The 13,133-nt window shown below is 41.5% G+C and overlaps 1 protein-coding gene across 2 annotated transcripts in view; it reads left to right on the top strand.

The window, feature by feature from the left end:
- Positions 1-3,190, top strand: part of LOC143298775 (uncharacterized) — a 58,451-nt gene extending 55,261 nt beyond the window's left edge. For both annotated transcript variants that reach the window (XM_076611728.1, XM_076611727.1), the window contains 3 exons: positions 193-248; positions 1,823-2,028; positions 2,764-3,190. In XM_076611728.1, coding sequence (XP_076467843.1) covers positions 193-248; positions 1,823-2,028; positions 2,764-3,170 — 669 coding nt within the window. In that variant the 3' untranslated portion in view covers positions 3,171-3,190. The remainder of the gene's footprint in view (positions 1-192; positions 249-1,822; positions 2,029-2,763) is intronic.
- The last annotated feature ends 9,943 nt before the right edge of the window (positions 3,191-13,133 follow it).

Genomic DNA, 13,133 nt, shown 5'->3' with positions numbered 1-13,133 from the left:
GTGTGTGTGCATGTGATTGTATGTGTGTGTGTGCATGTGTGTGTGTGTGTGTGTGTTTGTGCGTGCTTGTGTGTGTGTGGCTGCTGTGTGTGTTATTGTATGTGCATTGATTTGATTAAAGTAGAAACATTTAAAGATGATGATTCTGTCCTTTCACCCTGTGACATAACACCTGGTGAACGTCTGTGGCAGGATGATGAGCTCTCTGTGAAGAGTCTCTCGCCAAGAGAGGATGCGGAGAATGAGAGGTGAGTTTTTTCTGTGTGTGGGGCGTCAGCATTACAGCATGTCTTTGTGTTTTGTGCATCTTTTGTGTTTTGTCCTATCTTCTTGTCTGTGTATGCGCACATTTATGTGTTTTTGTTTGTTTGTGTGTGTGTGTGTGTGTTTGTGCGTGCATGCACGTGTGTGTGTGTGTGTGTGTGTGTGTGAGAGAGAGAGAGAGCAGATATATACCTGTATGTTTGTTTGCATTTTTAAATGTTTACCTCTGAATGTGTATGTGTTTATGTATGTGTGTATGTGTACGCATGCTTGTATGTTTCAAATATTTACGCACATTTGTATGCATGAACATACGAGGGTCATTCAATAAATAAGGTGAATTTTTCGGTATAAGGACTTCTAATACAGATAGAAGCTTACTTTTTTCTTTTTTTTTCAACGTAGTCTCCCAGCACTGTCACACACTTTTCCCATCTGTGCACAAGCTTCTGTATTCCCTCAGCGTAAAAATCTTTGGACTGATGTCTCAGCCAGTCGCTCACAACACTTTTGACTTCATCATCACTTTCAAACTTCGTGCCTCTCGTGAACACTTTCAAGGGACCAAACAGGTGAAAGTCTGAAGGGGCAAGGTCTGGGCTGTAAGGGGGATGAGGGAGCAGTTCCCAGCCCAGCTCGTTGATGGTCTGCACCGTTCGGGCTGCTGTGTGAGGCCTTGCATCTTTGGCACCCACCGGCAGCTGACCTTCGAGTAGCCAAGGTCATCATGGACAATTTTGTGTGCTGTCCCAACAGATAAGCTCAAAGTCCTTGCAATGTCATCCACTGTCACCCTTCTGTCAGACTGAATGAGGTCATTGACTGATTCGATCACCTCAGGAGACCTCACTTCTGTAGGCCTTCCAGGCCTGTCTTCATCCTCAACACTGCTCCGTCCTTCTTTAAACAATTTAGCCCACTTGTAGACATTTTTTCGGCTGAAACATGTGGCACCATACACAGTTGACATTCTCCTATGAATTTCAACTGGTTTGCACCCTTCAGCAACCAAAAACTTGATAACTGACCGCTGTTCAATCCTGGAGCATGCTTCTTGATCGGCCATCTTTGTTAATCGCCAAAACTCTCAAAGTTTTTTTTAATCTGCAAAACAAATTAAATCCATGTGAAAAAGAAGTAAAACAAAAAAAAAAAAAGAAAAAAAGAAAGCTTCTATCTGTATTAGAAGTCCTTATACCGAAAAATTCACCTTATTTATTGAATGACCCTCGTATATAAATCTGCAAGCATGTGCACTTGTGTGTGTGTGTATGCATGTGTGTTCATGTGTGTGTTACAAACACTTTGTGTGTGTGTGTGTGTGTGTGTACATGTGTGTGAACGTATGCTGCACATACCATACACACACAGACACAGACAAACACACACACACACACACACACACACACACACACACATCCTGCCATGAAAACAACTTTTTTTTCCATTTGTTTTTTCCCCCAATGCCGTCAAAATATCATGGAGAGTATGGAGAATTTACCCCCTTACCAAAAAAAAAAAAAAAAAAAAAAAAGAAGAAAAATCCTGTCTGTCTCAGTGGGTCACCTGAACCAAATGCCAAGAATGAGGAGGTGAAAGATGAAGAGGCAGAAGAGAAAAACGACGATGATGATGAAGGCACGCATGCAGAGGGAGAAGAAGAAGACGACAATGTTGATGAGGAGGAAGATGAGGATCTGATCAGCATGAGGGAAACAATGCAAAGTCTGCTGCTGGAGGACGATGATGGTGATGAGGAAGGAGGTAATGTGTTTAATTTCTTCTTCTTGTTCTTCTTCTTCTTCTTCCTCTTCTTTTTCCTCTTCTTCTACTTCTTAGTATTATCATTTTATTGAACTGTTCATTTTTTAGCCATGTTACTGGACTAGCGGCAAGTGATTATTAATTTTTTTATTTGGTCTTAGTTACTTGCAAGTTACAGAGTGTGTGTGTGTGTGTGCGCGCGCTCACACACACACACACACACACACACACACACACAGAGTAAAAGTATTAAGTCTTTTTCAATCTGTATGATCAGATAATGGTGATGTAGATAAAAATGGGGCAGAAATTGTTCTGGTTTTTGGTGTTTTGATGATGGAAATGAAATAATGTTTTGTTTATCCTACTTTATTGACAATACAGTGTTTGTTTTTTTTTGTTTTGTTTTTGTTTTGTGTGTGTGTGTGTTTTTGTATGAAGAGATTCTCTGTCTGTGTTTGCTTACATCAGTTGTCAGAGTTTTAGAAGTTATGGGAACCACAAATTCACGGGAACACAAAAAATATGCAGTGTTTACCAATCACAACACAATCATCAGCTATTTTGGTGCTGCATACTTTGTAAGAAAGAAAAAAAACAGAATTGGTTTGAAATGTTTTTTTGTGGCATAGATTCATGTGCAATTTTGATGTTGGTGACTTTGTGAAAAGAAGAATTGAGTGATAAAAGACCTCTTTGGCATGCAAATAGTGTTGTTTTGTTAATTTTCCACAGCCCTCTCCCCCAAGATCAAGTTCTCTTTATCCAGCGACGCTGAAAGCACTCTGAAAGAAGAAGACAGCGGCAACGATAATGCCGAGGTCCAAGACGAACTGCGCAAACAGTTAGAAAAGCTGCAGAAAGATGATGATAGCAGCGATGACAAAGACGATGACGACGAGTTGGCCAGCAAAACAGTGTGCCCTCGGGGGCATGTGAAAAGCAAGAGTGACTCTGCCCTGACGAGGAATGAGGGCGCAGGGAAGGAGGAGGAGGAGGAGAAGGGAGCTGCAGGAGACGCAGGGAATAACGGTGAAGATGATGATGATGATGACGATGATGATGATGAAGGCGAGAAACTTGTTTACAGCGTTGATGATATTCTGACGCTGACGCTTAGTAAGTACTGCGACCAGCTGTGAAAAGATATCTTACATGCACACACATGCATGCACACACACATGCAGGCATGCCCTATCGCACATACACGCACACACACATACACACACACGCCTAACATCATTTCAAATGACACAGACGTTAAGCTAGAGAACAATCAACACACATGTTCATGTGCACACAAATACACACACACATACACATATTCACATGCTTGTTTGCACACACACATTTACATGTAATGGTTGTTCAAAACCACACACATGCACACACAAACACACACACAGAATACCTCCTGTATCTTGGTTGAATTTGTTTTCTGTTTGCAGCTATTAGTATAGAATGTTTTGTTTGAAAAGAAGCACAACAGAACACAACACAATGCAAGGCAGCGCAACGCAATGTAACACAACACATTACAACACAACACATCACCACTGATTTTTCTGGTCTTAACAAGTCAGATTATTACACAAAGCACTGCATGTTTTGGCAGAAGACAGCGATGAAGAGAAGAGTTTGATGATGATGACAAAGTATTATATACAGCAATTTGTGTGTTGGCAGATTACAGCAATGAAGAGACAAGACTGATGATGATGAAGAATTACATAGAACACTGTGTGTGTTTGCAGATGACAGTGAAGAACAGAGATAGTTTGGTCATGATGACAAAATATTACATAAAGCACTTTGTGTGTTGTTGGCAGATGACAGTGATGAACAGAGATAGTTTGGTCATGATGACAAAATATTACATAAAGCACTTTGCAGATGACAGCGATGAACAGAGATAGTTTGGTCATGATGACAAAATATTATATAAAGCACTATGTGTGTTGTTGGCAGATGACAGTGATGAACAGAGATAGTTTGGTCATGATGACAAAATATTACATAAAGCACTTTGCAGATGACAGCGATGAACAGAGATAGTTTGGTCATGATGACAAAATATTACATAAAGCACTATGTGTGTTGTTGGCAGATGACAGTGAAGAACAGAGATAGTTTGGTCATGATGACAAAATATTACATAAAGCACTATGTGTGTTGTTGCCAGATGAGAGTGAAGAACAGAGATAGTTTGGTCATGATGACAAAATATTACATAAAGCACTATGTGTGTTGTTGCCAGATGACAGCGATGAACAGAGAAAGTTTGGTCATGATGACAAAATATTACATAAAGCACTTTGTGTGTTTGCAGATGACAGCGATGAACAGAGATAGTTTGATCATGATGACAAAATATTACATAAAGCACTTTGTGTGTTTGCAGATGACAGCGATGAACAGAGATAGTTTGATCATGATGACAAAATATTTCATAAAGCACTATGTGGGTGGGCAGATGGCAGTGATTAACAGAGATAGTTTGATCATGATGACAAAATATTACATAAAGCACTATGTGTGTGTTGGCAGATATGACAGCGATGAACAGAGATAGGAGTGATTACTGAGTGACACAATATATGTACAAATAATTTTGTGTGGGCAGATGAGAGTGATGAAGCAGAGATGATGAGTTTACCAGAGGAAACATATTCAATGAAAAGCACTAGTGAGTTTGGCGATGACGACGAAGACCTTGACTGTTTGCGTCTGATGACAAAATACAAAACTGGGGTGAAGATGCAGCTTGACAATGTTTCATTGATGACTACAAAACGTGTTCATGAGGTGTCGTTGTTGGTTGTGCATATTTGTCTAAAGCCTGTATTTTGAAAGGTACGAGATAGTCTGACTCATGAAACACACAATATCTTAAGAAGCTTTCAGGGCAATGACACTTAGTGAACGATAGCTTGTGAAACATGAATGACAAAAAACAAAAGCACGCTCAGACCTGGAAAACAGAGATAGCATGTGCCAAATTCTTAAAATAAGTTTTAAACAAATAAAAAATAGTTTCATAACAAAAAAAAAAAATTTTGATTTTCACTGCCGTGATGTACAAGTGGGTTGTTCCTTGACAAATTTCTAAGCATTTGTTTCTTTGCTTGAGATTGAGGTAGTTTGATCATATCAATTATTAAGCATTTGTGTTTGGTGTCATGATACTGGATATTGGTTTAAAAATTGTAAAGCACTTGTGGGTGCAGATGGCAGTGATCTGACCAGAGATGTGTGTCATGTATAAATGATTTTTAAGCACTGTGTTTGCACGTTTGAGAAATGAACAAGGAATAGCTGTTCATGATGCAAATGTTCTGCGTGGTGGCAATGATATTACAGAGATGTTGCATTGCAAATGTTCATGTAAAGCACTATGTGGCTTCAAGGCAGTGATTGAACAGAAGGTTTACGACATGAAGTTGTACAAATAGAGTTTGTGTGGGCGTGGGTTGAACTGTAGGCCAGGTTTCACAAGTTGAGAAAACACAGGGATTGTTGTCAGGGATGAGCATGAAAATGACAGCATTGGCACTGCGACAAAGACACCGTTGGCGAAGAGAGAAGAAAACTGGGACAAGGTTCATAGACTACAACTTCAGGTGTCTTTTGGTTGGTTTCAGTATTGTGCTGAAACGCTGTTTTTGAAAGTCCGGGTCCAGTCTCTGTACACAATTGTTCAAGAGCTTTCAGGCGTCACTAGGCATGCCTTGTAAAAAAAACAAACACAAAAAACAACCCACCCCACCCCCCACCCCCACGCTCACCCCCTCTGGAAAACAAGCAAAGCCATGCCAGAATCTGCCTCTAAATAAAGTTAAAAAAAAAAAAAAAAAAAAAAAAAAAAAAAAATTCCAGAATCACTGCCCCCTGATTCCTACAGTGGGTTGTTGCCCCTTCACCCCGCCATCTCTGATTTGTTTCTTTCTTGATTTGTTTATTCATTTATTTATTATTCATTTTGGTGTCATATTGCTTTATGCTGCTGGTCAAGGATCTGCCAAGCAGATGTGGTGCAGTGTATATGGATTTGTTCGAACACAGTTGACACCTCCTTGAGAAAATGAAACAAGGAAATAGCCGTTTGGTGTTGCACTGTTCTGTGCTGCATTGTATCACAATATGTTGCATTGCACATGGCACTGTACTGCACTGTGTGCTTCAAGGAGGAAGGTGACAGAATGGTTAAGACGTTCAGCTGTAAATATAGAGTCTGTGAGGGTGTGGGTTCAAATCCTGCCTCGCCCTTTCTCCCAAGTTTGACTGGAAAATCAAAGTGAGAGTCTAGTCATTCGGATGAGATGATAAACTGCATGCACTTGGCACACTGACAAAGAACCCATGGCAATGCAGAAGAAATTCACTGACAGGTACATAAATATATAAAACATGCACTGAAGGCCTGACGATTTATTTATTTATTTATGTAAGCTTATCTATTATTTATTAACCTTTTTTTTTTCTCAAGGCCTGACTAAGCGCCTTGGGTTACGCTGCTGGTCAGGCATCTGCTTGGCAGATGGGGTGTAGCGTATATGGATTTGTCTGAACACAGTGACGCCTCCTTGAGCTACTGAAACTGAAACTGAAGGCCTGACGAAGGGCGTTGGGTTATGCTGTTGGTCAGGCGTCTGCCTGGTGGATGTGGTGTGATGTTTGTCCTCCGGATTCGAAGATGACCATAGCTTCAAATATCAGATGGGTGTCTGTGGGTCTGAAGGTGATTGATGAGGCCAGTCTGGGCCCATAAGTTTCACCCACATGTGGGACACAAGTGAGTGGGTGCTGTCGTGGCAGTGGATGCTGCTTGGGCCTTGCGCACTGCACGCTTTCGTGCACCTTGGTGATGCGCCTGGCTTCAGCTCCACAGGCTCCTGTGGTGATCTTGGTGTGGTGTAGCATATATGAATTTGTCTGAATGCAGCGATGCCTACTTGAGGAGCTGAAAGGAAAGAAAACTGAAGGCAGTGTGTACCCTCTGTGCCACAGGCGCTGCAGGAGGACGAGGATGAGGACATGGAGGAGGGGACTCGCATCGCCATCGGCCTGCTGGGGCCGGACAAACAGCACCTCTACCCCAAGATCTTCAAGCTGGTCATGGCCGACACTGCCTTCACCGAGGGTGAGTGATGGGGGAACGTTGTCCTGGATGTCAGTGGATCCTGCCTGTGTCTGTGGGGAGGAAGGAAGGGTTAAGGTGTTGGACTTTTGGTCTGAGGGTCCTGGATTTGAATTCCTGTTGCACTGTCTAGTGGGTTAAGGGTGGAGAGTTTCTTTTTCTTTTGATCTCCCAGGTCAATAGTTATGCAGACCTGCCAGTGCCTGAACCCCCTTCGTGTGCATATGCATGCAGAAGATCAGACGTGTACGTTGAACATCCGGTAATCGCTGTCAGTGTATGGTGGGTTATGGAAACAAGAACATATCCAGCATGCACACCTCCAGAAACGGAGTATGGCTGCCGGTAAGGCAGGATGAAAACAGTTGCGCATGGAAAAGCTCACTGGTACATGCGAGTGACTGTGGGAGTTGCAGCCCTTGAATAAAGAAGCAGTGAGGAGGAAGGGGAAGGGGGCAGGCAGTGTGTGGCTGGGAGATGGTGGTGGTGGTGGTCTGGTGGTGATGGTAAGCTGTGTTTGTGGGAGAAGTTCTCTGATTTAATGTCTGGTCACTTTCATGATATTAGATGAGTGTGTGTAGGTATGGTGTGTGTGTGTGTGTGTGTGTGTGTGTGTGTGTGTGCATGCATATGTGTGGGTGTGTGTATGTGTGTGTGCATGCATACGTGTGTGTATGTGTGTGTTTGTGTGTGTGTGTGTGTGTGCTTGTATGTATGTGTGTGTGTGCTTGTATGTATGTATGTGTGTGTGTGTGTGTGTATAGGGGGGGGGGGGTGTGTGTGTGCCTGTATGTGTACATGTGTGTGTGAGATATTTTCAAACTCTTTGAGCTGTTAAAGGCTAATGCTGCCTTCACTGAATGTGAATGAGTGGGGGAACTTGTCCCCATTGTCTTGGATCTACCCTGCATGAATGAATGGGGAATTTGATGTGGGTGGGTTGGTAGGCGAATGTGGGTGTGTGAGTGTATAGTGTGTGTGTGAGTTTACATGCGTTCAGTTGATGTCATTTTTCATTTGATGTCTTCAGGCACTAGTGAACCATGTTGTCAGCAGGGTTTCATAGTCTCATTTATTCTGATTTTGTTTCTGTTTTAATTTATGTACTTCTTTCTTTCTTTATTTCATTTTAGGTGAAATTTAGTGTGGGGTGTTGGCCTAGTGGTAAAAAATCCGCAAAGGAAGTGAGAGAATCTGAGTGCATTGGTTCAAGTCCCACAGTTGCCAGTATTTTCTCCCCAAGGTCCAATGTGCAGCATACACTTAACACCTGTAAAAGAACCCATGGCAACAAAAGTGTATTCTCTGGCAAAATTTTGTAGAAAAATCCACTTCTATATGAAAACAAATAAAATTGCAGGCAGAAAAAAAAAACACACAAAAAAGGGTGGCGCTCTCAGTGCAGTGACACGCTCTCCTTGGGGAGAGCAGCCCAAATTTCACACAGAGAAATCTGTTGTGACAAAAGAGTAAAACAGTATGATACAATACCCATGGCAGACTGTCAAGGTCTTGACCTGCATGTTGGATCAATACATTGGTCTGGTATCTGCTTCTCCCCCCCCCCCCACCCCCCACCCCCTCACACACCCACCACATCGTTTTTTCAGCACATGTGCCGTGGTGGAGTGTATATTGATCAGTCAGCACACTTTAGTACCTTCATGGATCATGTTTTCATGATACTGTGACTATTGACATATTTGTTGCAGACAATGCATAGAGACACATCGCATCTTCAAAGGAAAACATGACGAGAAGAAGAAATCTGTTGCCTTCACCCATGGCAGGAAGCTGTATTTGACAGTCTTGTACTGTCTGAGAAGTCTGCCTTTGTCGTTGTGAGTTAGTTACTGGCTCTTCACACCATCAGTTTCGCTGCATTTCCATTGTTAACCTGGACATACTGAAAAAACGTATGAAGATGTCATCTTTTTTTTGGGTTATTTTCATTGCTGTACATACAAACAGGAGTTTTCTTTCTACTGGAATGTGTAATATTTTTGGCCATGACATACAAAAGCAGCTTGTGGCAGTTTTCTTGTTGTTTTCTACCAGTCGCTTACCATCCATCAGTGTGGCTCTCCACACTTACCTGTTTATTTTATTTTTTGCTGCCTTAATCATCTGCACCGTTTCAGTAGCATTATTCCCACACTGCTCGTTCATAGTCCCCCATACACAGCCGCACCCAGGTTCGTCTGTCATAGTCCTAGCGTCGGCAGTCCACAGGGCACTTTTGATGTTAGGTGACTAGGAGGCCACACACCAGAGGAGACCCTGCACTGTCTGCTAAGTACCATTTATACCCATTTATCTTACCATGTGCTGAATGTTGGTGTCTTATCAGAAAGGAACATGCTGCAGTGTCTAGCACTTCTAGAGCAGACATGATCCCTGCTACATTCATGTATCAGTTTCTGCTTCAGTCTGAAATGCATCAGTGCTGCCAGCTTGCCAAAAACGAGGGTATGTGCTGTTGGAAAGGATCAAGTCAGAAAAAGGTGGGACAGGGAGGGTTGGGGAGGGGTTGGGGGTCAGGTGAGTGGAGTGGGGTAGACAGTTATGTTCTTGGAGGATGGTTTGATAAGCAGGGTGGTTTTCTGTTTCAGTCTGACCATTTCAGGTATGTTAGCAATGTTTTGATCATATCCTGTGTGCATATGTGGGGAAAGCAGTGTGTAATGAAGAATAATGGGCACCAGTTGACAGTGTGTATGTGTGTGTGTGTGTGTGTGTGTGTGTGTGTGTGTGAGAGAGAGAGAGAGTGTGTGTGTGTGTTCATGTTTGTGTGTGTTCAATATATATATATATATATATATATATATATATATATATATATATATATATGTGTGTGTGTGTGTGTGTGTGTGTGCGCGCGTGCGTGCGTGTGTATTTGAACAAGATTTGTACCATGACATTTCCACCTTCAAAAGTGCAGTTTATGTTACGTCTGTGAACTGTCTCATATAATCTTGACATTCTTTGAACATTGACAATGATACGTTGTTCAGATTTCATAGAATTAAGACCAATAGTATATTGTACATCCAAGCATTTCACTAGCAAGAGGGAGATTTAGATGTGGTTGTGGATCATAGTATAGGTATTGTTGCTCTTTTTTTTTTTTTTTTTTTTTTTTTTTGCTGCATTAGCTTGATTTGATGGTATACGCAGAATTGTTGAGACATGGAAACCACGGTGACTTCCATACTGGGACCCAGGTCAGAAAACATCACTGGTTATGGCTGACAGACTAACTTACATGTTTTGTTGGGATTTTCTGTGCTTGTCCTTAAAGCGTTTGAAAAGCTGAAGGGGGCGTGAAAAGAATGGCTTATTTGAGAGAGTGTTGGAGAAATGTGAAGGCAGTGTTTGATCATGTTAAAGTTGCTGCATATGGATCAATATTTTGAATTGGTTGAATGTGTGTGTGTGTGTGTGTGTATGTGTGTGTGTGTGTGTGTGTGTGTGTGTGTGTGTGTGTTTTGAAATTCTAAAGCTGATGCATGTATATCACTGGTTGAATATTTGTGTATGTTCTGAAAATTCTAAAGTTATGCATATACATCAAAGTTTTGAATTGGTTGAATGTGTGTGTGTTATGTTCCAAAAACTCTAAAGATGAGACACATATGTCAAAGTTTTGAATTGCTTTACATGTGTCTATGTTCTGAAAAATCTGTCATTGATTTTATGGTTTAAAAACATATCGCAAAGAAGATACAGAGTATTTTTCATGCTGAAAAGGTGCTCACATGCTTAATACATTGATTGTGTCAGCATCACTTTGTGTTGTATATTTTGTTCATTTTGATTTTTTGTTTTCTTTTTGTTTTTGTGCCTGCAGTCATTGTTTGTGCTTTGAAAATGGTAGTTTATCGCTTTCAGAAAATGTTGGTTGTTTATTACTTTTTAAAAAGTTTATTGTGACACTTAATTTGCATGTAAGTTAATCTGCCACTGAAGAATAATTTATTATTTATAATCACTTACATTAAGTCCGTCCTTGAAGTGTATTTGACATTCCTATTGTTCACCGTCCATTTTTATGTACTGTCCATTTTTTGTTGAATCCGCCCATATGCTTTTATTTAAGCTGTGCTTATCAATGCATGTGATTTTTTTTTTTGCCTGGAACATTTTTTGTGTCCCAAGTAATATTTCTTATTTTTCTTAAGTATCTGACTGTTATTCATATGTGGTTTGGTTTTTTTTGTCAGTCTGTGCTGTCATTATTGCCTTGGTCCAGTAAGGTATATATGGTTTCAGTCTTCTTTTCTTTTCTTTTCTTTTTATACCTCATTTTCAGTTTTTCCTGACTTGTAATGGAGAAATGTGTTTGTGATAGAGATTCAGTTATTTGCAGGTTTAGCTGTTTGTGATAAGAACTAGCTGTGGCTGTGTCTTCGATGAAACATATCTAATGCAAGTCCTGTATTTTAAAAGCTTTTGTCAGTGGTGTTTGATGTAGTCCCACCTTATACAAGCTCTGTTAAAAGAGTTCTTTATGCTTATGCTTATCTACACACACACACACACACACACAAGGATGTAGTGAACACTGACGTGATGATGTTAGGGACTGAGAATTGCCTATCTACACACACACACACACACAAGGATGTAGTGAACACTGACGTGCTGATGTTAGGGACTGAGAATTGCCTATCTACACACACACACACACAAGGATGTAGTGAACACTGATGTTAGGGACTGAGAATTGCCTATCTACACACACATACACACACAAGGATGTAGTGAACACTGACGTGATGATGTTAGGGACTGAGAATTGCCTATCTACACACACACACATACAAGGATGTAGTGAACACTGATGTTAGGGACTGAGAATTGCCAGTCTGTCAGTTCACTTTCTTTGACACACAGGAAGAATCTGTTGAACAGTAGTTCTGTGCAGGACCCCAGTGACTTCACAGTTCGGTTTCAGTTTCAGTTTCTTAATGAGGCATCACTGCGTTCGGACAAATCCATATACGCTACACCACATCTGCTAGGCAGATGCCTGACCAGCAGCATAACCCAACACACATGGTGAAGCCTTGAGTGCATGCATATATATTTGTGTACCTATCAGAGTGGATTTCTTCTGCAGAATTTTGCTAGAGGACAGCACTTTCATTGCCATGGGTTCTTCTACAGTGTGCCAAGTGCGTGTTACACACGGGTCCTCAGTTTATCATTTCATCTGAACAACAAGTCGCTCAGTTTGATTTTCCAGTCTGACGGGCAGCAATAGCCGAGTGGTTAAAGCGTTGGACTTTCAATCTGAGGGTCCTGGGTTCGAATCTCGGTAACGGCGCCTGGTGGGTAAAGGGTGGAGATTTTTACGATCTCCCAGGTCAACATATGTGCAGACCTGCAAGTGCCTGAACCCCCTTTGTGTGTATATGCAAGCAGAAGATCAAATATGCACGTTAAAGATCCTGTAATCCATGTCAGCGTTCAGTGGGTTATGGAAACAAGAACATACCCAGCATGCACACCCCTGAAAGCGAAGTATGGCTGCCAACATGGCGGGATAAAAACGGTCATACACGTAAAAGCCCACTCGTGTACATATGAGTGAACGTGGGAGTTGCAGCCCACGAACGCAGAAGAAGAAGATTTTCCAGTCACACTTGGGAGAAGGGGTGAGAGTGGGCTTTGGTGGCAGCATGATCACGGAATAGGTCAGTCAAACCTGCACCATTTGTGGCTCACATCTTCAAGTCGGGCTGAAATTTTCCTCGTCAGTGCCTGCTATTGCTGATGGTTTGTACAGTTGTGTTCTACTGAGGATTGGCAGCAGGAATGCCAAGTTCGTCTTTTCTAAGGTTGACTCTGATTGTGATTTTTCTCTAAGCTTTTTTTAGGGTGACTCAGGTTGTGATTTTTTTCATTTTTTATTTTTAGGTTGACGCCAGTTGTGATTTGGAATACATGTACCAGCTCTTTACAA

The sequence above is a fragment of the Babylonia areolata genome, chromosome 24, assembly GCF_041734735.1.
Source record: "Babylonia areolata isolate BAREFJ2019XMU chromosome 24, ASM4173473v1, whole genome shotgun sequence".
NCBI lineage: Eukaryota > Metazoa > Mollusca > Gastropoda > Neogastropoda > Buccinidae > Babylonia > Babylonia areolata.
Note: the sequence above shows the minus strand (reverse complement) of the source record. Positions and strands in the feature narration are given on the sequence as shown.